General features: G+C 36.7%; 4 protein-coding genes and 1 non-coding gene across 6 annotated transcripts; 2 read left to right on the top strand and 3 right to left on the bottom strand.

Annotated features, from left to right (window-relative positions):
- Positions 1-4802, bottom strand: LOC18097317 (uncharacterized). Its single transcript, XM_006383765.3, has 3 exons — positions 3978-4802; positions 642-815; positions 1-387 (listed from the first exon to the last, which is right to left on the bottom strand). Exons 1-3 carry the CDS (start codon positions 4365-4367, stop codon positions 316-318), a joined length of 636 nt encoding a protein of 211 aa, XP_006383827.1. The 5' UTR covers positions 4368-4802; the 3' UTR covers positions 1-315.
- A 362-nt stretch (positions 4803-5164) lies between these two features.
- Positions 5165-5267, top strand: LOC112327383 (small nucleolar RNA snoR109). Its single transcript, XR_002981601.1, has one exon. It is a non-coding gene; the product is annotated as a small nucleolar RNA snoR109 (small nucleolar RNA).
- A 3186-nt stretch (positions 5268-8453) lies between these two features.
- LOC18097316 (uncharacterized) lies at positions 8454-10358 on the bottom strand. The gene is made up of 2 exons (XM_006383764.3): positions 9733-10358; positions 8454-9263 (listed from the first exon to the last, which is right to left on the bottom strand). The coding sequence occupies exons 1-2, from the start codon at positions 10118-10120 to the stop codon at positions 8746-8748; spliced, it is 906 nt and encodes a 301-aa protein (XP_006383826.1). The 5' UTR covers positions 10121-10358; the 3' UTR covers positions 8454-8745.
- Positions 10359-12267: 1909 nt separating this feature from the next.
- LOC18097315 (alkaline ceramidase) lies at positions 12268-15509 on the top strand. The gene is made up of 3 exons (XM_006383763.3): positions 12268-12667; positions 13058-13397; positions 14697-15509. The coding sequence occupies exons 2-3, from the start codon at positions 13141-13143 to the stop codon at positions 15208-15210; spliced, it is 771 nt and encodes a 256-aa protein (XP_006383825.1). The 5' UTR covers positions 12268-12667; positions 13058-13140; the 3' UTR covers positions 15211-15509.
- Positions 15510-16620: 1111 nt separating this feature from the next.
- LOC18097314 (phosphatidate cytidylyltransferase 2) lies at positions 16621-22465 on the bottom strand. 2 transcript variants are annotated; one of them, XM_024598683.2, is made up of 12 exons: positions 22204-22465; positions 21439-21518; positions 21039-21292; positions 20731-20882; positions 20455-20596; positions 19588-19744; positions 18718-18765; positions 18542-18628; positions 17994-18122; positions 17821-17877; positions 17108-17191; positions 16621-17009 (listed from the first exon to the last, which is right to left on the bottom strand). In XM_024598683.2, the coding sequence occupies exons 2-12, from the start codon at positions 21514-21516 to the stop codon at positions 16929-16931; spliced, it is 1269 nt and encodes a 422-aa protein (XP_024454451.2). In that variant the 5' UTR covers positions 21517-21518; positions 22204-22465; the 3' UTR covers positions 16621-16928. The 2 variants fall into 2 exon arrangements, with proteins under 2 accessions (XP_024454451.2, XP_006383824.2); XM_006383762.3 differs by having other exon boundaries at positions 21439-21586; positions 22204-22456.
- Between the last annotated feature and the right edge of the window lie 547 nt (positions 22466-23012).

The following is a 23012-nucleotide window of genomic DNA, read 5'->3' as shown; positions in this document are numbered from 1 at the left end:
AAAAGAAGGGGGGAAATCAATTGTTCAATGATTAAAAAAATAGATGTCGTCATCTTACAAGATGCAATCAGCACAGTACAGGTCTTCAAATGAACTAAAAGTTAATGCATTTGCCACTCACACCCTTTCCCTCAGTAACTGGCGGGCAAATAGATCATAGGGAAAATTGTCTCCGATTTCGCAACAAAGTACACCATTTGGTAAAAATCCTATATGTCAATAATCTTGAGAAATGGTTCCGCAATGTATCAACACCATTCTATTTCACTCTTTTCAACTGCCCATCTCTGGACAGGTCTTTTGAATCAGTCACCATCAAGAGAGCAGGCCTAGACTCAAATCCAAAGTGCTTTCATTCAGGTCTTGTCGTACCACCTGATTACCATCCTGAGATTGAAGTATGTTCAAACCAAAATTAGATGGAAACTTGCGATAAGAACTTCAAATGAGAACATTCCATCACATTCCTCACACAATACTTCTGTATATTGTGGAGCAACAGCATACCGAGCATGCTTGCCTTTGGAAAGCTAAGAAGTGAATTGTGGGTGTCAAATTAGGCCATATAGAATTTATGGACTTTTCAAACAAGACACCCTATATGGATGGTAAATAAGAATATAAATACATTAACCATTCACCTGATTTTCTTCCATGGGTACATCATTGATGTCAGGTTTTTCATCGGCACTGTCACTCTTGGAAACTGGCTCTGCAGCATTAGGGTCAGTATCACTTGGTTTCGATTCATCATCAAACTTTTCTGATGCCTCTTGTTCTTCAGCCTCTTTTTTCTGTTTCTCTAGCAAATCAACCTGCATGGTCAGACAGGCCAAATAACAGACAATAAGCTTAGTTAACAAGGCAAATGCAAATTAGTGTCTTTATCTGGCCTCATCACAGAAGCATCGCAAAGCGTGCCAATAAATCCTAATTTATGACCCATTTTAATACCAATCCCTAAATTTTAAAACAATTCATTTGGACCCACGATACTAATTTATGGTTGGCACTGTATGCCACTTCAACAGTGCCGAGTTCTCTTTCCCTATGGGTCTCCACTAATCTATCGTCATACTCCTTTTCCTCTTTTTGATATGTAGAGTGCAAAAATCTCTATGAATGTCGCCAGCAACAGCATACCATCCAAAAAATCAAACAAATGGGAAAGATCTCTTGTTCTTATTCCTATTATAAGATCAAGATTGATTCATGTGACAGTATTGATACTCCTAACCAAATCTTTTTTTACCAAGGCATGCATAAAAATTTGCTATTGACGCAAGTAAAGCTAAAACAAAGGTAGTATTTATATCATTTGTCGTTACAGAAAAAGTTTTTTTATGTTATTCTCATTGTTAATTTTTGTATTTATATCATTTCCAGTTTTAGAATTGAAAGCAATTATAATTCATGATAAAACAACTGCCAGATTTATTGAAAAAACACCACCACATGGAATATAACTAAAATCAATGACTGGTGAAATTTAAGATTCATCTTCATTAGCAAAAACTGTCCGGTACACCAAAAATGTGTAACCCAAAAATTTACTTTGTACACTCTTTTGTTTTGCTCTTACAATAGAACCCAAAGTAATGCTTTAGGTACACAATCCTGTCTGTTTCCTACACAGTTCACAATCTCCAAAAGCTCTTCCACCATAACACAATGGAAATCCATGGTCCCATACTTGAAGATCTAGGGGCTTCTATAAAAAGCCCCTACCTGGAAAAGCTTTTACCATACTATTTCATTTAGCTTTAAGTCAAGTATTACACCAGCATAGTCAAGTTTACACAAGGAACTAAGAAAAGACTATCACCACTGACTTGCCACCATTTGAAGGTACCAGACAGCCTCTCGTGTTTTTTTTCAGTCAATCAAGAAAAAATTGAACCAGGAAAAAGTCTCCAAATCTTGCGCTCTCCGATCACAATTTCATTTCAATGTCTCTCTATCAACAGCAACTTCAATAAAATTACTGCTTGGCCCATAGTTCAACCAATCACCAAACAATTAAAAACCACTCTCCTTATGTGCATTAAATACACTGACATTTTAATAGTGTGTGACAAATAGAATAAAAGGAAAACTATACAAGAATTTTGTCCACGCAACTGTTTCAAAATGTGTGGCAGTACCATCTTCATGCCACAATGAAGCACCATGTCTTCCAAAGCTAGATGAATGGTGACCACAGAACTTGTTTATAACTAGATGCATTGTTTTGTAACCCTGGACATGTGATGTAGGACATCACTCTAAGCACCCAGAGATTTTAAAGCCCGCAATGTAAGATATATAAATGTCATGTGTACATCTTGACATTCCAATAATGATCTACTGCACTCAACTTAAACTAACAAGACAACTTTCAGGCTCTTGGCTTGCTATAATATTGAGTTGCGAACCAACCAAAAAAACAAAGGGTAGATGTCATTAGCTTCGCATTGCAATGAGAGCAGCCAGTATACAGACAGCCTCACAAAACTTTGCTACTGCCTTGTGATTTAGTAATTCTAAAGCATTTCTTTCACACTGAACCCACAACAATTGTAGGCACACTATATCATCATTTACAAGCTTTAGTTTCTCACTTTCTCTTATTCTTGAGGATAAGGAACAATTGTATTCAATAAGGACAAGCAAAGAGGCTCTAAAAATCTCTCCAATAAAGCCTTTCATTGATTGCTACAAGGGCATCCAATTTCTGAAGCCTCATTGAACATGCTTGGAACATGAGAATAATTAGATTTATAGAGGATTTGATGCATGATAACTGTATTTTCCAAAAAAAGGTATTTGCATTGCTAAATCAATAGCTCTGCCCTCACTACCATTCAAATAAATCAAGCTAAGACAGCAAACTGCCAATTAACTTTAACAAGGGCATGGGTACCAAACACTTTGAACTGAAGGAAAATATCCTAAAGTTAATTGACATATATGCTAGCAATTCGAACCAACCCAAGTTCTAATTGAGCCACGGGTGCATCCACCGACACCTTACTTTGAACCATCACTGAACCTCTAGTTTACCCTTTTGTTTGTGCTAGTCAACCAAGCATAAGCTAGTGAAAAACGAAAACCATAGACAATTAGCATAAACACAGTTGTGTTCTCTCATTCATTTCAGCTGAACATCATTCCATGTTCTGTGTAATTGACTGATATAACTACACTGATTACCACATAACCAAACGTATTGTGCTTTACAGGTGTAAAACTCATGCAAGTTTTCTTGTACCAATTGCATCCTTGAAAGGCTTTATAACTGTAACTACCTGTAGTGTAATTGACACTATCCAACAATGTCATTTTCCTCGTAATTAACTTAGGAAAACCTTTTGGGATCAGGGAAAACCCACGAAATGGAATATTTGTTATATTGCCAATAGAATGAGGATGGAATCTATACCCAAGTACATGTCTGAAAACTCTAGAAGGTAGCCAAAAAGCAAATTAAAGTAAACTTGAAAAGGAATGTCAGAAAGTTAAAGTGTCTACATCACAATCTACAAATACTACCAGTGAGGCAGTCTTTCGGTACCAAGTCCACAGTGTCCTAGGGTGACTGAGAATTATAGCTTTGAAATCCTACTGGAGTTGCAATCCTTTTCAGTATCAAGCCCAAACTGTCCCTTGTGCAAGCCTGAATCGCCATTGGCACTTGTTATTTTAGTTCGCTTTTCTCAAATAAACATCAATGCAAGCAAGAAAAACAAAAACATTCAAAAAGCCCTCGTAAAATCCTGACAATCTAACAAAACCCGTTAAGTATTTTCTCCAGAATTCCTCTATTTGTTAGGCTAGGGTTTTACTGAGAAAACAAAAGGCACTGTTCATCCAGGATCCAGATCTAAATCAGGCAACCTAATTCCACAAAATCCCATGTAATCTTTAAAATCAAGATACTAAAAAGAAAAAAACAATTAATCCAATTGAACCAAAGAAAAGAAAACGAAAAACAATACCGGGATGTATTTGAATTTACGCCTGGGAGGCTCCTCGGTGACGTCGCCATTGGAGAGATTAGCAATTTCGTTAGTAGTATTAATATTATTACCGTTGAAGTGGTTAGTAGTAGATGAGGAACCGTTGGATTGAGACAAAGCGGTCCACTTGTAAAGCAATAGATGGGAGCCGTTATTACCGTTAGAAGAGCTCGAATGATTAGCGGCTGAAGAAGAAGCAGCAGCAGCATTAGTAGTAGCGTTATGGTGATGAGAGTGAAAGCTGTTGTGGTTGGATGATGGGTTGACATGGACCCATCTCTTCTTCCACTTCCTCACCGGCCCACTGAACACCGTGGCCGGCCCGTAGCGAGTGGAAGACCTCCCCAGCCGTGCCCCGACTCCTTCCATTATAACTTTCAAACCGGTGCCGGATCTACTACTAGTAGTAATCCTTCTCCTATCCTTTCTTTTCTTGTACAATTAGCTAATTGAAAAGGAAAAGGAAAATAAAATTCTCTCGTCTCTCTCTCTCTGCCTCCTTTTATTATTTTTATTAAAACAAATGTAGAGAGAGAGGGGAATGATGGGCTTTTGAAGGTTTGGTTTTGAACGCGGTTTGGGGTTATTTATGTCTACCAGCAGTGAATGGAGAAGGATTGCGAGGGCGGTTACGTAATAAATATGAAGGTTAACTCTTTTTGGGAGCTCAAAACTTGACTCTTTCCTTACCTTTCGCTATCTCTTTTTCCCTCTAGAGGAGGGGAGGAGAGGTTGCTGATATTTGATCCAATTATTGGTTTCGGTGGCTACTTTGCCTTTGAAGATTTCATTAGCCATCTGGAAAGACGAAGAGGGTTTTGCTACGAGAGGAGGTGGTCCAAATGACTTTATTTTTTAATGGGCCTTTTAGTGGAAAAGGAAAACTGGTCCATCTTTGAATGGGCAGGGCAACAGCATGGAGTGACATCAACAAGCTTCGCATGGAGCTTTAGATGTGCGGCTCAGATGTTTCTTCCAGCGAGAGACTTGACATAAAAAGCAGCCTCTAGCACCGGGAAGACACACCTCCCCGCTTTCACATCTTTTCTTCTCCGGTCACGGTGCTTTCATTCATTTAAGTCTTAGTGTATTGGGATGTTTTTGGGTAAGCTACATGTACCAAGGGGAGGCACACAAAAAATGGCCTTCTCCTTGAATTGCCAAAGCGGCTGTAGCTATATCAAATGAGATGCTAACTGGCCGGCTGTTGTGTGAGGTGGATTTTCCCATCTCCGATTGACTGATCTGCTTACCGAGCCTCTCACAATCTATTCATATTATTGTCTGTCTGTCTGTCTTTGACAGAGATATATTAGATTAGATTAGACGGGAGAGCAGAGGGAAATGGCATAGGATTTAGCCTTATCAAGAGACCCCTCTCTTACATCAATCAATCAATCGTCACTTTCCAGGCTCTCTGCTTTGAATCTCCCAGCAGTCTGCGCCTATCCGTGACTACATTCTCTCTCTCTCTCTTCCTTCTTGCATTGCACATTTCAGAAGAAAAGAAAAGAGGAGCATCTTAAAGCAGAACCAAGGAGAGAGCATCAGAGGCCAAAGGATCTTATATTAATAGTCTGTTCTGAACTTCTTTTTATCTAATCCCATCTCCAATCTAATCACTTTGAAAGCCATATCCCTCACCACAACACTTGTATAACAAAAAGAAATTGGGTGGCCCATTACCTTATAGGCTTTGACTAGTAAACTTTTTATTATGATTTTTATTTTAAATATTTTTAAAATTAAAAATGTTTGATAAATACATCAAATTCAATTGACAGGTAGTTAATTCCAAGCAACGTGTACTTGGTTTGGATTCGATGTTCAGTCAAGTACACAGTAATAGGGTTATATGTAAAACCCAAGATATATAAATTTTATAGTAATTATCAAGTGTATAATAACGTGAGTTTGATAAATATACTAAATTCAAAATATTTTGATAATTAATTAAGTTTAAGAGATATTAGCTTGATATTTAGTTAAATTCAAAATAATATGAGTTTGATAAATATATCAAACTTAATATACTTATACTTGATAATTAGTCAAATCTAATATACGTGAACTTGACAATAAGCCAAATTCAAAACAATATGGGTTTGGTAAATATTAGCACCCAAGATGCCTGGATTTGACGAACAACTAAGTTTAAAATAACTTGAGTTTAGCACACATGTTAGACTTAAGGTATCTGAACTCGGTGGACGGTCAAGTCCAAGGTGTTTGGACTTGGCAATTAGTCAAGTCCAAAGTAACATGAGCCTGACAAATATGTTAATCTCAAAGAATTTAAATATCACCAATTCTAAGGCATTATGCTTGATTTTGGATGATTATTTACAATATAAATATTAAAAATATGATAAATTATTATATCTCTTGATCTGAAATAATTGTATACAGTAAGATAATGATTTCTTTATACTTATAGGTGTGAATAAAATCTCTTAAAGGATCTCATACGTGCGGTCTCATTAATAATATATATAAGAGTTTTTTTGTTTTTTATTAATGCTACTGAAAGCATAAGATTTTCCAGCTTTTCCTTTTTCATGGAAAGGACAAGGTTCAGAGGGTATAAATATCCTCTGAACCTTCTAGGTAAATCACACAAATTTTTTTTAAAAAAAACAAATATGCAAAGATTTTAAAGTATTAACAAACTTAAAATTCAAGAATAAATATTTTTGTCCTTGAAATTTAAGGTTCTTTGAAATTATTTATTGTTTTAAGTCATTTAATATTTTATTTATAAATATATTGATTTTATTATTAAATGATTTTTAAATTTTTTAATTGGGATTGTTTTTACATATATTCAAGGATTTTTTTAGATTAAAAAAAAATTAAAATACTTTAACATATTAATTATATATTTTAGATTTTAAAACATCATCTTGTTTCTTATTTAGCTGTCGTTTGAATCGTCTTTGTTGATAAAAAAAAAAAATGCAAGTATTTTCCTATAAGCGAAAGCACGCGGACAAGCTTTTACTAATGCCCTCTGCCTTTGCCTAGTGGAAGGCTGTGGTACCATGGCAATCAATTCTCTGAAGACAACATTAAAAATGGCTTTCTTTCAATCCAACCTTGCTGGCAAAATAATCTCCATGGTTTTGTACCTGCGCCTTCCCAACCTTTGCCTCCGATGCTAGCTCTCGACTTGGAAAGTATGCCACTGTCTTTGCCATAGGTGGTTATGGATCCACTCGGTCAACTGAAACTCCTGCCCGTGCCTATACCGCCCAACTGCTTTGCCTGGACTCCTAGCTCCCGAGGGTTAGGAAAAAGGACTGATCGAAGAAAGAAAGAGTCAAGCGATAGACAAGAGCCATAGATGTTTGCCTTTCTAACCTGCTGCTTAATTTTCACTTCCATAACAGTTATAATTGCAGCATTACATTACAGAAAAAAACCAATTGGTGTGGGAAAAACACTGTATACCCACTCACACAACACTGTTTTTCCCACTTTTGTTTACAAGTCTTTTTTTTTTTTTCTCAATCTCAAATTAGGTGTTGAGCCGTCTAGAATCACCTCTCTTTTTTTTTTTTTTTTTGCCTTTTCCTTCTTTTTATTCAGAGCAGAGGGGGCTGCTCTTGAAAAATGAAACCCCTATCCCTCTTTTACTCTTCCCTTCCTCTTTCTGTTTGCAGGGAAGCAGAGGGAGTAGAACCAGTAAAGGGAGCTTTAGGAAAGTGGGGGTTGTTTTTTTATGCTAGAGTCGGCACGAGATTGTTGTCGATTGGTTCATCAGGGAAGGGAGGGGGGGAGAAGTTGTTTACTTAACATGATAGATGGTTTATACCGAGTATAAAAGAGAAGGAAGTGGAGTAAGTTTGGGAAAGGGGGTATTTTTAAAAAAAGAGAGGAGGACTATGGGTGTTTATTCATTCTTCTTATAATGGTTAAATAGAAATTTGATTGTTTATTGTGATTTTGTGGTTTAATTATTTGTTTTATTAACTAAAGCTGCTTTAATTTTTTATGGGTTTTTAAATTCTGATTTTTCTTCACGTTTTAAAAGCGTTTTTGACAAAATTTGAAAATTTTTTATTTTTTTATTAACTTGAAATTAATATGTTTTTAGTGTTTTCAAATTATTTTGATGTGCTGATGTCAAAAATAATTTTTAAAAAATAAAAAAATATCATTGGCATGCATTTTGATACGAAAAGCTATTTGAAAAGCAACCACAGCTACACTGCCAAACAAACCCTAACTGAGAAAGGAAGTGCCTTTTATTTCAATTTCATCTGGGATTTTGTTTCTGACACGTCCTGCACTGTTTGAGGATATAAACCATGTTAATTTCATATGGGGTGTGAAGCTCAGTTGTTTTATGTGCATATTTTCCAAATGAAATTCTTGTTCATATTATCATTATAGACAGTTGAAGCAGCAGCAGTTACCAGTGTGCTTTCAAGAAGATGGAGATATCTGTGGAGATTTATGCCAAACCTCAATTTGGATGTTTTTAATACTAGCAGAACGCCAAACTTAAGTGCCTTCCCTTGTCTTTATCGCTTTCGAAGCAAAATTCCTCCCTTTAAGATTCCCAAATGGGAGGTAGTTACAAAACTAAATCATCAAAAGTATAACCCAAAGAAACAAATGCTATTATTTCCTTATACACAGTGCTTAATTTACCCGTGGCCTTGGCCTTGGCCTTTGGCTAGCTAGTGGTAGCTACCAAAGCAATCTTCTGGAAATTAAATTAGCAACGATCATGATCAGTTGATCACCTGTCTATGCCATTGCTTCTGAATGCAGCAGTTAAATGGCTAACTCCCAGTCCACCATTACTTGCGATATCATCTCTGCAGTAATAAACTCTGACTGGCAAAGTCTCAAACGCAGTAGCTCGTTTTGCAGGAGTGCCCTCGTGATCAGACTTCGATCCCGACGTTCTAGTTGACACTTCATTTAATGTTGTCCGCTTGTAATGACCAAACCACTTTGCTTGCAAGTACCCATTTCTCCTCCAAGGTGGCACGTGCATTCCCACGGCTTTCATGGATTCTCTCATTGCATTGCACATTAATCTCACAATCTGCTTAACATCCTCAGGCGTCCCAACGTACACTCGGGGAAAAACATCGAGCAATTCAGCGTAACGACTGGTAGGACGAGCAATTTCGAACTCTCCTGCAAAAAACACCTCAACAATGTAGCGATTTCCACTAACAATCACATCCACATACTCATAATCTCCTGCTGGATGCCTCCCAAATTTCTCCCACCGTGATTTGCAAAGACCTTTACAAGGACAGATCGATTGCGAACAGAATTAGATGACAAATAAGTAACATTGCTACTACATTTTAATTTTGATTGGTCAAAATGGTTAATAAATGAAATTGCCAATTCAAGATAAGTGTCGGCATCCGACATTGGAGCAAAATTGTATTTACATACATATTCAAATAATTCGTATGTTCATAAAAAAAAATAAAAAAATCGTATGTATGATATGAGAGAAAACAAGTTATCTAAGCAAATTAAGGCATCTTTTTTTTGGTATTGCAGGGTTTTTTTATATAGTTTTGATACGAGAAAAAACAAGTAAGATAACATCAATTTGATGTCTTTTCTCTTTGCAACAGCACAAAATAGCTTTAGCAGAAATAAGAGGTAAGAGAAAAAACGAATTAATAGAAAGACAGATCGAGAAGGAAAAACATATATTTGTTTGTTTGTGTATACTAGATAGGGAAAATGCACTCACCAGCATCAAAGCCGCGGTCACGTAAACGAGACATCAATCTATGCTTAAAGGATGATCTTTCTCCTATGAACCCTATCTCTTTGCAAATCTTTTCTCTCACGTCATCTATGATATTCAGCAAATTCTCTAACCTTTCTTTGTTTTCAGAATAAGAGCAATCCGATGAGTCTTCAAGACGATCTCGATGACCCTTGTTATTTTGATCTCCTCCAATACCTCCAAATTGATTCCTATATTCTGTTTCAATAAAAGAATTGACAAGATCAGCAGAACTGTTGTCGGGAGAGAAGTGCTCGCTCCCACCACTCTCGTAAAGCCTAATAACCCGAGATGCCTCGTTGAAAGCTGCAGCTACCCTCTCGAACCTCACCGGGCCAGTGTTAGCCATATTTTTCCTTGACAAGCAGTACTGCTATATACTTTTCTTGATTCTCTCCTCGCCTTTTAGTACATGCTTTCTTGAAACCAATCTTTTGATGCTATATATGTGTGTGTGAAGAGAATGATTTCAGTAGAAATTAAACAGAAACTTAAGGAAGAAGATGGTGTAAATTAAGATGTGGTGATACAGTGCTGTATGTAATCAGATTAAGGGAGAGGAATGGCGACACAAAGATGTCGATATTGTGAAGACAATTATATATATAACTGGCAGGATTGGGCTGAAGTGTGTGGGACTAGCTATGACTATGACTGTGTCCGTGTGTGTATGTGGGCTTGATTACGTTAATCTTGAAAGAATCTCTCTACTATTTAAGGTCTAGGTTCATAATTGTCTAATTGGCACGCATGCATTGCCTGTCGGCGCCCATATTCTAAATTTGGCTACCTGAGAAGCTGCTGCTGCTTGATTTTCAGTATTTTATTTCTTAATTAAAACGATACGCGGGCGGCATATTCCCGGCCGGATGTGCAAGCGTTTATTTACTTCTCCTCTTTAAATACGTTTTCTAATCTATGGATTTGAGTCTAACTCGATCAACACAACTCACTCACTTGAATGACTCACACATGCGGTTATTTTTCCTTCTTTTTAATTAATTATAAAAAGGTTTTGATAGGGTTCCTTTTGGGAGATGCCTGCATGCATAGCTCTGTATATTCTACACTAATTATTGATCATGACCCAACATGTACACATATATATCACTTAAGGTAATAATAATAATAATAATAATAATAATAATATATACTTTATACGATACGCTAAGGAATTAGAATATATAATAGCATAAGAATAGTTGTTGTTGGAATCGATTTTTTATTGTAATTGAATTTAATTATATATAGTATTTGCTTTGAATTTAATTAATTGATATAAAATAGATAAAATTAATTCATTTTGTTTTGTTTTACATGTTACTTTTTACTTTTTTAATATATAGTCCATATATAAAGAGGATCAGATGCATAGATAGGTATATTAAAAAAAGTTAGTTTTAACATAAAAATTCACCTCTTTAGAAAGAAAATTATAGATCAAAGAGGTGATGTCTAATTTATTTTTATACTATTTTAGATTTGAATTTAATGTAAAATTCAATTATTAACCTTGGAAATAATTTCAAATGCATCAATCGGGTGTTTAATTATCAAGATCTGTTTAGATTGAAATCACATCAATATTTAATGTTTTGTTTTTATTAAGAGAGATTATTAACTATAATGTTTTAACGAGAATGTCAGAGATTAGAGGTGCATGGGTTGATCAGTGATATGCATGCATGCATGTATGCATGACCAATAATGCTCGAGTAGTCAAGGATCGGACTACTAAGTACTGCAGCTGAGCAATTGTAATAAGTAAATTATGAATGTCAAGATCGAGGATACATATTTTCCAGCCATGCTTTTCCTTAATTTCCTATATATATTCTTGGACGTGGAAAATAGCCGCGGTACTGCTCTTCTGACAAGACAAGTACTCAAGTGTTCTTAGGATGTCTACACACACACACACACACACGTATGTCCAAGTTCAATGAATCTAATCTCCACACACACACTCCCTTCCTCTCTACATTCAATATTGAGCCAACTAATTAAGGTTTCCTAAAGTCATTTACTTTCCATCATATATATATATATATATATATATATATATATATATATATATATATATTCCTACCTACATACATACATGCTTCTCATAGTTAGTTAGTTTGTCACACAACAAAACCTTTTTACGGGAGACTCTCCTCACCTATTATTTTGCATATGTACGTATATTTAGATGCGATTTAAAAATATATTTGGTTTAAAAAAACATTAAATAGAAAAGAAAAGAAAAGAAAAGAGCTGTCGGCTTCAATTTTAATGCTTGGTGACTTCACCTTAATTTAATGGTAAATTCTGACCCAAGGTGTTAGGGCAGGCAGAGAAGTGTTAAATGGGCTTGAGCTGGGGTTTTAAATGGGCTTGTGCTGGGGTGTTAAATTAAATGGGCTTGAGCTGGGGTGTTAAATGGGATGCTGCATGATATGGAGGCCCGGGAACTTGCCGACTAAAGCATCAGCATCAAGAGAGAGAGAGAGGCCACTTTTGATTTTTGACTCGCAGAACATAGAGGGAAGAGCGAACGCGTAGACAACGACGACGAAAGCAATCGAGAAAAAGTCAAAAGTAGCCTCGCTAAATTAAAAAAGAGGAAAGAGTTTAATGCTTCTCTGGTTCTTTGGATCGTGCGTGCTGCAGCTGCTACCTTGCCTCGCCTCTCGAAATGCCGAAAACAGAATCTCCTCTCCTCTCCTACCTTCCTCCTCCTCTTCCCTGCCCTGCTTTCTTCGCCAGATTATTAATTAATTAAGTTATTTGTCTGTTAGCTTTCATTTCAGACAGAGACGGAGACGGAGACGGAGACATGTATTCTTAAGCCCACCACAGACAATCAATTTCATCACCATATTCTCTCTCTTTTTATTTCAACTATCTCAAGGTAAATCTTGCTTGCTTGATTCATTCATTCTTGTTAAAAGTAAATTACGAGGGATGGGTTGGATTGGATCTTATCGTTGTTTTTCTTAAATCTTGATTATTTATTTACTAGATTTGATCATCATTGGAGTTGGGCTCAACCCCAGTTCTATCTCATCTCTTCCTGTTTGTATATTACTACGAGCCCTGAGCTCCTGCCTGTTTTCTTCACCTTTGCACGGCAAAGATGCACGCTTTTTCACATTTGGAGCGCAAATTAAATGAATTTTTTACATGAACAAAACGAAAAAGAAAAACCCGCGATTGTTCGGCCGTGCTCTCGATTTTTTCATGAATAATCTTCTCCATTGTTACGTTGTCTAACTGGATTTTTGGGTTGCTGAATCTGCAGACACTTGATCTATTCTATTTACACCCTACTGAGATTAGAGAATTTGTCCAATCTTTTCAAAGTTTAAGCATACTTCAGCGAGAATGGCTGAGGGAGGAATATCGAGCTTCTGGGGTCCTGTCACGTCTACAACCGAGTGCTGTGAGAAGAATTATGCATATTCTTCTTATATTGCCGAATTCTACAACACCCTTTCTAATATACCATGCATTCTTTTGGCACTCATTGGCCTTATAAACGCATTGAGGCAGCGGTTTGAGAAGAGATTTAGTGTTCTCCACATATCTAACATGATACTTGCTATTGGAAGCATGATTTTCCACGCCACTTTGCAACATGTGTAAGCATTACTCTCTGTTTTTTTTTCACCGATGATCTCTTATTCAACAATTTTTTATCTATGGATAGTTCTCTCATGTATGCTGGTAGAACACCTGATAGCTTGATGAATGAAAATTTGAATAGAATGCATCATATGCTGGCAGTTGTGATAATTTATTCTGAATTTCCCAACTAAATAAAAATCCTTTAGTTTGAATTTTCTGTTGGTTTACATTGGCAATGCGGTCTTTATCGGGCAGCTCCGTTACTACTTTTTTGTGTTCAAGTCACAAATAAATTGTCCTTATCACAAATCATCATCATCATCGGTAGATGGTCATTAGATGCAGTTTGAACCATTGCTCTTGCCTTTCATTTGGGATAGGCTCCTTCCTGGTTCTGTATATATGGTGTGCTCTAAAAAGATTGATGTGAGTGATTATCATTTGTATACATAAGTAGGGTTGCTGGTGCATAGGTTGTGGAGAAAACATTTAAATAGGCTGAGCTCGTGGAGCCATAATGGTTGTGAACTTTTGTATGACTTATCCTGTGAGAAATGTTTGTGTTACATCACAGTGCAAACTTCTTATTCTGCCCTCTGAAGGCAAGGAAATTCAAAATTGCATCGCTGCTTTCTTTCAGCGGTTATTAGAAAAGATGATATCTTTTTTCTTCAAAAAGTTGATTTAGATTCCATGTTTGTGTTATTTTCTATATCCTGGAGTCAACTCCTATCCCACCCTCTCTCATTTAAAGGCATTGATGATGTTGGATGGCTCAATGCCCAAAAAGGTACATGATTAGGAATGGCAGATAAGGGAATTTTTCGGGATGTGTGAAAATCTGATCATCCTTTTTACATGAGTTACATACATGAATAGAGTGGCACAGGGTTCATATTAGGAATTGACTTCAGGGAGCGAAAGAGAGTAGTTGGAAAGATCTGTTTTTGCTTCAGCCTCAAGTCCACATGGAAGCATTTGGCAGTCATCCAACAGATAGCTTTCTCAATAGTATACATGTCTGGTTAAAAGAGTTTGCATGCCTGAAAAGATAAAGGGCTCAGCTTCATGATGTATTTTCTTCTACATCCACCATTGCTGCAGGCTTAGTGCAATACATTCGTATTCTTGTCGAAATACAATCCACTGGCACTTAGAAATGACACCCCTCAATTAACAAGATCTCTCTCTCTCTCTCTCTCTCTCTCTACTTTTTTAGGCTTACCTATATGAAGTGAGTATACTGAACTTCCATGAATGTTTTTTATTGTTGAGATTCACGCATGAAGATGATGGTTGAAATTTATTTCCAGGCAACAACAGAGTGATGAAACCCCCATGGTATGGGAAATGCTCCTATATATGTACATCCTCCACTCACCGGATTGGCATTATCGCAGTACAATGCCGACCTTCCTCTTTCTGTATGGTGCTGTTTTTGCTGCTGTCCATTCAGTGGTGCGTTTTGGAATTGGCTTCAAGGTGCATTATGCGATCCTCTGCATCCTCTGCATCCCTCGAATGTACAAGTACTACATTTATACACAGGATGTCTCTGCTAAGCGGCTTGCAAAGATGTATGTGGCCACCCTTCTCATTGGTACTTTGTGTTGGCTTTTTGATCGTATTTTCTGCAAGGAGATATCAAGTTGGCCCATAAACCCACAGGGTCATGCTTTGTGGCATGTCTTTATGGGTTTTAATTCATACTTTGCAAACACATTCTTGATGTTCTGCCGTGCCCAGCAACGGGGATGGTCCCCCAAAGTGGTCCATTTTATGGGCGTTCTTCCATATGTGAAGATTGAGAAACCGAAGGCTCAATGAAAGAAGTGAAACAATGAAATTATTAGTCTTTGCTCATTGTTTGAGGCACTTGGGAGTTTTGGCAGACAAGAAAGCAAGGATCATTCACTATTGTGTTCAACAAAACGGACCTGGTGGATAAAAATCAAACATGAAAATCTTTCTTGTTTGAGTAGAATATGTACAATACTTGTATGCTTTGCTGGAAGTTTCAGGTTAGATTGTTTGGGTTTTGATAGCTTCCTTTTCTGTCCTAGAAACCTACAATACTGTGATGAATTTGTTTTGAACTCGTGAGAAATCATGAATTTTGGTTAAAAGAGTCTTGACTTTGCCCGTTCCTTTTGAGGGACTTGACTCGTTTCTGATTGGAAAGTTGCGAACTTAGTCATTAGTCACCCTGATCATTCTTCCTATGTGATCCTTTTTCCTTCCAAGTAAGTTCTCCTATGGCGGCATTACTGAGGTGGTTGGCGATGAGAGTTTTGATAGTGAGCTCGGTTAGAGCTGTTTTCCATTGAAGGAAAACGGGTGATTTTTTCTGCTTCCTTTGTTTGCCTTGGAGTACGAAGAAGGCAATACCTCAATATTTCAGCTGAAAAGCGGGAGGACGGCATGCATGCTTTATCAATCAAATAAATAGTCTGCTGCTGACACAAGGCACTCAATATTATCGTTAATTTTGGGTGGTGATGCATAGAAGACAATCATGTTTCAACTAACAAAAATGCTGAAGATTATGAAGGCTTTGCGTCTTCTTATATTTTCTTTGTTGTTCTTATCATTATAATGTTTAGCTCTACACTTGGGTAATGAAGACGGTGGTGTGGATGGTGAGATTGTGCTGTCCTCACGACGCATACTGTCAGCTTTAGTCTTGGAGTGCCAAAGGCAACAGAAAATATGCTTTCCGACTACTCATTGGTAGTCATCTAAATGCAAAAGAGTGAAAAATCATACGATGTGAAATCAAGGTCTGTTCATATTTTTAAGGATGTTCTGAAAAGACACAACTCGCATTAACATCATCAGCTCATCGGGCATCCAAGATGTGATGGACATTTGCAATTTTCTTAACTTCATTTGAAGTGCGTTAACAGATTCATGGAGCACTGTAAAATTGACTTCAACAAAGTCGTATCTCTAGGCTTGTATGAATGCTGCCTCAAAACACTATCAGCACTTCCTTCGTCCTGGTAGAAAAGTCGGAGTTGTCTGTAACGCTGAGAAGAAGCAACAGCACCAATACATTTCATTGTGTTTCCGGCGATGACAATTTTACACAAACCCCCTATAAATACTGTCTAAACCAGCCCAAATGAATGGATATAATATAGATATTATTTACATACATATACATGCATGATTATTTATATTTTTTAAATATATATTATTTTATTTTATAAGGAATAATAAATAGTACTCGAGCAATGAATACCCAAAAAAGATACCCTATCAGGTATTAAATATCTAAAATTCTTACCCGATAAGTAATGAATAGAGTATGAATACAGTGAAAACTCGACCCGTTAATATCCGTTGCCATCCCTAAGTGTTACTGCATAATAATCTGCTAAAACTATACAGAGTGCATGTCCTAAAGAATGTGTCCACCGGAAATAGGAAAGATGACACCATGTACAAACATTTCTTCCTTTCAGTGCAAGGTCACCTTGTACGAAACATGCTGGCAGGAGTTAAAGCATGCTATGGATGCAGACTATGCAAATCTAAGGATGTCAAGTCGGCCTTCCTTGGATCAATTCCCCAAGCCTCGTGTACAGAGTATACTGCTCCTCGTATGGGAGGCTTCTCAGTATCTACAAAACAGTAACACAGTGCACACAGATATTCATTGATCTACAAGAACATATATAGAAATATGAACCAATAATATGAACAACTTTTAAAAGTTCACCTGTTCCATGAGCATATCAACAGAGACGCTTTGAGGCACAACAAATGATTGATGATAGATGTATGCAAACACGGCCATCACCATCTATACCAAAGTATCAAATTAATCAGATAAGAAAACATGTGTGGCTGTGGCATGTATGGCACACCAACACTGAACTTGAAGTACACTCTATTGATTTACATGTTTTATTTTCAAATCTGCCTCGATAGATAAACAAAAAGTAGAGAACAGGCATCTACTCTTCAATAAACTTACAACACCTTGAATTTTGTAGTTCTTGGTTGAGAAGTGATCTCTGCTATTTAGTATCTCTCTGTTTATGGCAAAAGTACAAGTTTTGGTCTAAATCAAGGTTCCAAGTAATCATATCCCGTGAGTATATCCATATATTATCAGATCAAATGATTTTTCCATTTATTATCAGATCAAATGATTTTTAAATATGAAGACGATGTACATGGATGCATGGCTCCATAGAATCAGTAGCCATTTATATGTTGTTAAAGCTGCTACAATTATGCAGCAAGCAAACTAATATACATCATGTGACAATCACTTGTAATCACTGAGAGGGTAGTAAAATGCACATAATGTTGTTTTTCGGGCATTGCCAGTCAATTGTTCAATGAGTGTAACATGGAAGGTGAGAAGAGCTCCCAGATAAACAAACTACCATTTGTATAAACAATTCAAACTTCATTATATCTTACCTGGCAATCCATTCTATCTGTAATCCCTCCATGACCAGGAATACTATCGCCAAAATCCTGTTGCAAATGAAAGATAACAAGTTAGAAGATTATATAAACATCTGCAATGCCTGTCACACATCGCAACATCATTTCCCCCCTCAATTCTGGAGCCAAAAAGAAGAAGAGCACACCTTTACTTTAAAAGCTCTTTTAAAGCCACTTGCAAAAAAGCCTCCGAAAGGTGCTATTATTGATGCAAACAAACCAAGACATAGTGCGTGCCATTGAACAGGTAGAATGGAGATCTCCTTCCAGGGGAACTAAATAAGAACAAGAACATGTTATATACATAAACAAAGTGCAGTAACTTCCAAATTTCTTCCTGGAACTGCTTTTGATATGCTGAAATGGATGAACAAAATTAGCATTCAAAACCGTTGATAGCTAAATTAGTGGTGCCGGTTTATAGTGGAGGAATTATCAGGTAACAGATCTAAGGCTCTAGGACAAGGTAATCGCATCAATTTTCAGAAAGAAAAACACAATAACAAGATAACATGTAAAACGTTTTGGTCAGAACAAATAAGATGCTAGATGCATTCCTATTCAAGGCCCAAGTTCAACACGGTTCAAGCTGTACCAAGAATGGATCAATATTTTTGAGGTTGATTGCCTCTGGTGTGTGATAAGTCCATAGCTCAAAACTATCTGAGGCCTAATTGAATGTCAGCTTACTCACCCATTGAGGAATCCATCCAGGTAGAGTGAAATACTCTGGCTTAAACAAAGGCCCAGGATCACATTGCAGCCAACCAGTTGATAAATCCTGCAAAGCCACAAGTTTCTTTTACAGTGAACAACGCACCTATTAGGCTATTATGCAGTAATAACTTACATTTGGTCAAAACAATTTACCTTCCTTGGACATGTTTGCCACTGAAAACGCCCCATGATGTTTGCAAGCTGCATAAACAACCATAGAATCAGTTAAGAGTCCAAGAATACTTATGAGGTGATGAGCATGGCCATGACAATTCTAACAGCAAAAAGAAACTAAAAAATAAAACGTGATCATTTCCCCAATAATTGTTAGTTAAAAATAGCAATAAGGAATGGTCTCTTCTATTTACAATTAAACGCATCATTTATTGTAGCACGCTTGATTTAATGACAAATTTCTGACAAAGGCAGCCTTGAGGTTACAATATGGGCAATTGGATGCCTGAGGTTTGATCCATTAGGCAGCATTTGTCCATTAATTTTGACTTTTAAAGGGAGGGTGGGACACAGTGTCAGATTTCTGTTATTACAATTTTTGAAAAATAAAAATTGACTAAAAATTCGAAAAAAAAAGGTTCAAACAATAAAACTTATTAGTTTTTTTTGCTAATATTTTATTTATTTACCGCTGGAATTTTTTCTTTTTCAATTTTTTTTGCTGATTTTATATTTATTTAATGCATTCAAAAATCAATACAATAGAAAAATGTCAATAAACCTGGTAAACTTTGAGATACAAATTATGGACATCATAAAATCACCTGAATAAAAATTGGGAAAGCTCCAGATTTGAAATAAACAGAATAAGCATAACTAAAGGAGTCATATGTGACTACGATGGTTGCAACCCTCACATAGTTCAGATAAAATAAAAGCACAAGATGATGCAGTGAGCATAGCCACATCCATCTATAACTCTTGTATATCCTCACAGAAAAATGTGATTAGAATTAATTTTATTCCCAAAAAGTTGTCCAGCAAAAAGGAAGGCGAAACCATACTCACCACAAATGCAGAGATCATAGTTGTGATAGATGCTCCAATGAATCCCTCCCAAGTTTTCTTTGGAGATAACTTGATCAGAGGGGTTTTTCCAAAGAAGAAACCACATATATAAGCAAAAATGTCATTGATGACAATAAGGGTTGCTGGAAGAAGAAACCTACATTGCACAAAGAAAATCCAGGCATGAGCACCAAAAAATCGATAACACGAGGCAGACAAATTTTGAACAAAATCAAAAAGCAATCAGTAACATAAGATAAAGAATAGCATATGAGATCAAATGGTACACAAATATGCTTAAATTGGCAACTGTGGATTGTCATTAGTGTTTACCATATGTTTGAAAACTAAGCTTTTTAAACACACATAAGAAAGAAGATTTTTGCACCACAAAAAACAAATATGAAACTAAACATGAAAAATGAAAGGACAAAATAGCAGCAGATGACTTCATGACGCCATAATCCACATGCTCTCATTGACTAATACAACTTTTCCATGGACAAGGTTTTCGTTTAGTATCAGGCATTCATTGTCCTTTATATGTGTCATTGAACTTAGTAACAAGGATTACCATATAGCTCTTTATCCCTTCTTTTCCCGCCCTAGGACATGAAACAATTGGATTTTAGTTCTGAAAGGATTCCATAATTCTGCCCTCTGGGTATTCAGCAAACAGGAGTTCCAAACTCATTCAAATGAGCAATGGAAAAGCCAGGCATTGTTAAAATAAGTTGGAAAGGATTTCATCGGACATTGGGAGAATAAAGTGACAGGGATCATGCCACAAAATGGAAACAAGATGCATGCCAATATAACCAAATGAGGAAGCTAAAAAAGCTCTTCCAGTCAGAGTTTAAAAATTACCAGAAAATTCCTTCAAAAATATTGGCTACAGTGAAAGATGACTGTGTAAACACCACAATTAGAATCATATGTGTCCAAGCATACTGGCCGAATTGATACTTGTACATCTTCTTCTTCAGTGTAAGAATGAACCACATAAAACCTGAGTTGATTTTACAAGTTATAATATCAATGCCAGAAGAATGCCAAGAACAAACTGCCGCTGCAGAGGGAACAAATTTGCAATGCCAGGAATAGGCTCTTACATAAAGCACAAACGTAACATATATGACAAACCTGCAATGTACAAGGAATAGCAGATAGCCATGTGATACTTGATTAGGCTGATCACTAGCTGATACAAGAATTTCCCTGAGGTTACAGTGTTGTAAAGACGTTGATTGAGTATGCGACCATACACAAATAGCATAGCAGTGAAGAAGAAGTGCCTGACACAGGAAAAGGAGAAACAGGCAAACCTATGTGAGACATGTAATAGATAGCATCTAAAAGTGAACTAGGATTGTAATGCAGCTTAATCATGAGAAAATAACAGCATAAAAAAACGCAATTTTTAACTTGAAAATAAAATTTAGTCTGCCTACCAATTTAATAGTCTAAATCCTGGAAGTTGCCTTTCTTCATTTGCTTTCCTAAGTAAATTGAAGAGCTCTTTTGCCATATAGATTTGGATGACAACCACCATGGCAGTGATATAGAGATGTCCCATATAGACAACAAACGCAAAGCTCCCAATCATCCAAATTGTGGATTGAGCACGGATCCACATTGACTTGTATTTGTTCTGATCATTAACAAGTAAACGGCCACCATTTTCTTTACTAGCGTCTCCAACAGCCTAAGAGACCAAACAGAAGATTCATTATAGAAATCCATGTTTTTCATTTTTTTTAAAGGAAACCACTCTAGCTATCCAGCACATCTATGTTGTTTATAAGCAGTCCTCTAAATAAACAAAAATATATCAAACTTGGAGCAACAAACCTCACTGGAACGCTTGCGATGCCGGAGCCTAGCAATAGGCGTTGATGGTGCACCGGTGTTGTTATTATCCTTGTGCATAACTGATTCACTTTTACACAATCAAAAACTAGAAAACCGCATGCATATGCGGTGTGCAAGAAACCGTCACCTAACCATCCATCAAATTTGCACATTACAATTGTTAGAAACCGCAGTTAATTATGAAGTTGTGTTTTCGCACCAATCAAACATATGATGCAGTGTGCAATCAAAGAGCACCACAATCTTTGTATTGAGTAAAACATTAAAAGTGTTATTTTGAAGCATAACAACCAGTTATAACCAGAATATCAAAAAAAAAAAATTATAATTATTGATCAATTACTAATCAGAAATACACTCTGAAAAAGCGGCAACTAACTAGCTAATTTGTAGTACATAGAGAAAGCTTTCTCGCCTCAGATTTGCATTTGCATAACCTAACCTAATCGCATTAAAAGATATAATTGACGATTTTCGCAAAAAACAAATTCTTCTATCGGTTTACTCGCTTAGAGCTAAATCGGGTTAATTTACCCATTAATTAAACTTAAAAATCAAGACAAAAAAAGAGAGATTCTCGGTTAAATCCATATCAGAAGTGTTGCTACTACTATTATAATTGAGAGAGAGAGAGAAAAAAAAAGAATTGAACAAAAACTGAAGCTTAGGGATCTATACATCGTAAAAAAGAAGAAGAAGAAGAACATGCAGACGAAATGAAGGAGGAAAGGGATTTGAAAGCACCTGTAATTAGGAGTTGCAGGTCGCAGCAGTGACGATAGGCAGAGACAAAGAGAGAATGTTTCAATTTCAATGATGATAACACCAATAATTAAGCAAAGATGAGAGTATAGAGAATCTGAGAATAAAAGGAAGGGAAGGCAGGCAAGCAAAGCAAAGAAGCGGTGAGATAGGCAGGGACAGGTCGTGTCGTTAAGAGTTACAAACTTTCAGGAAAGGACTGCTTACAAACGACACTACTACACTAGAATTCTTCTTCCCCTTTTTTTTTTTTTTTTTCGAAAATAAAATAAAAAAGATTCGGCCTTGGAAATTTCAACCAACACACGCACTAGTGTACTCTCCTCTCCTCTCCTCTCCTCCAAAGGGGGCGGGCGTTAGATTCACGCTTTAGTCTTCTTGTTTACACGTGGATGATTCTTGGACCTTCCACGCAACATTATTAATGCCTTATCTTTCCAATTTAAAAAGTAATCCCTGCTTGTTCAATAATTGGGTTTAGGGGCCGTTTGGTGTTAAGAGGGGGGTAGGCCTTGCCTGTTTTGAATATGTCTTGTTATTTTCATGTTGGGCCTTTGCTCCCGTATTGTATCGTACTGTACTAAGAGAAAACACGCGGCCTAGTGTGCTTTCAATTGGGTTTAGGGGCCGTTTGGTGTTAAGAGGGGGTTAGGCCTTGCCTGTTTTGAATATGTCTTGTTATTTTCATCTTGGGCCTTTGCTCCCGTATTGTATCGTACTGTACTAAGAGAAAACACGCGGCCCGGTGTGCTTTCCATGAACATCAACTGAAGGCGGTAGCAGCAGCAGGA

Source organism: Populus trichocarpa, chromosome 4 (assembly GCF_000002775.5).
Source record: "Populus trichocarpa isolate Nisqually-1 chromosome 4, P.trichocarpa_v4.1, whole genome shotgun sequence".
In the NCBI taxonomy this organism is placed as follows: Eukaryota; Viridiplantae; Streptophyta; class Magnoliopsida; order Malpighiales; family Salicaceae; genus Populus; species Populus trichocarpa.
The sequence above is the reverse complement of the archived record's forward strand: the minus strand, read 5'-3'. Positions and strand labels throughout refer to the sequence as shown.

Coding starts and splice junctions, on each gene's coding strand:
- LOC18097314 (XM_024598683.2), bottom strand. CDS start 21,516: ATGCACAAGGATAATAACAACACCGGTGCACCATCAACGCCTATTGCT. Junction 18,766..19,587: donor CTATGATCTCTGCATTTGTG/GTGAGTATGGTT, acceptor TTGTTTATGCAG/CTTGCAAACATCATGGGGCG. Junction 17,010..17,107: donor TTGATATGCTCATGGAACAG/GTGAACTTTTAA, acceptor ACTGTTTTGTAG/ATACTGAGAAGCCTCCCATA.
- LOC18097315 (XM_006383763.3), top strand. CDS start 13,141: ATGGCTGAGGGAGGAATATCGAGCTTCTGGGGTCCTGTCACGTCTACA. Junction 13,398..14,696: donor CACGCCACTTTGCAACATGT/GTAAGCATTACT, acceptor ATTTATTTCCAG/GCAACAACAGAGTGATGAAA.
- LOC18097316 (XM_006383764.3), bottom strand. CDS start 10,120: ATGGCTAACACTGGCCCGGTGAGGTTCGAGAGGGTAGCTGCAGCTTTC. Junction 9,264..9,732: donor TGACCGCGGCTTTGATGCTG/GTGAGTGCATTT, acceptor GTCCTTGTAAAG/GTCTTTGCAAATCACGGTGG.
- LOC18097317 (XM_006383765.3), bottom strand. CDS start 4,367: ATGGAAGGAGTCGGGGCACGGCTGGGGAGGTCTTCCACTCGCTACGGG. Junction 816..3,977: donor GTAAATTCAAATACATCCCG/GTATTGTTTTTC, acceptor CTGACCATGCAG/GTTGATTTGCTAGAGAAACA. Junction 388..641: donor TACCCATGGAAGAAAATCAG/GTGAATGGTTAA, acceptor CTTCAATCTCAG/GATGGTAATCAGGTGGTACG.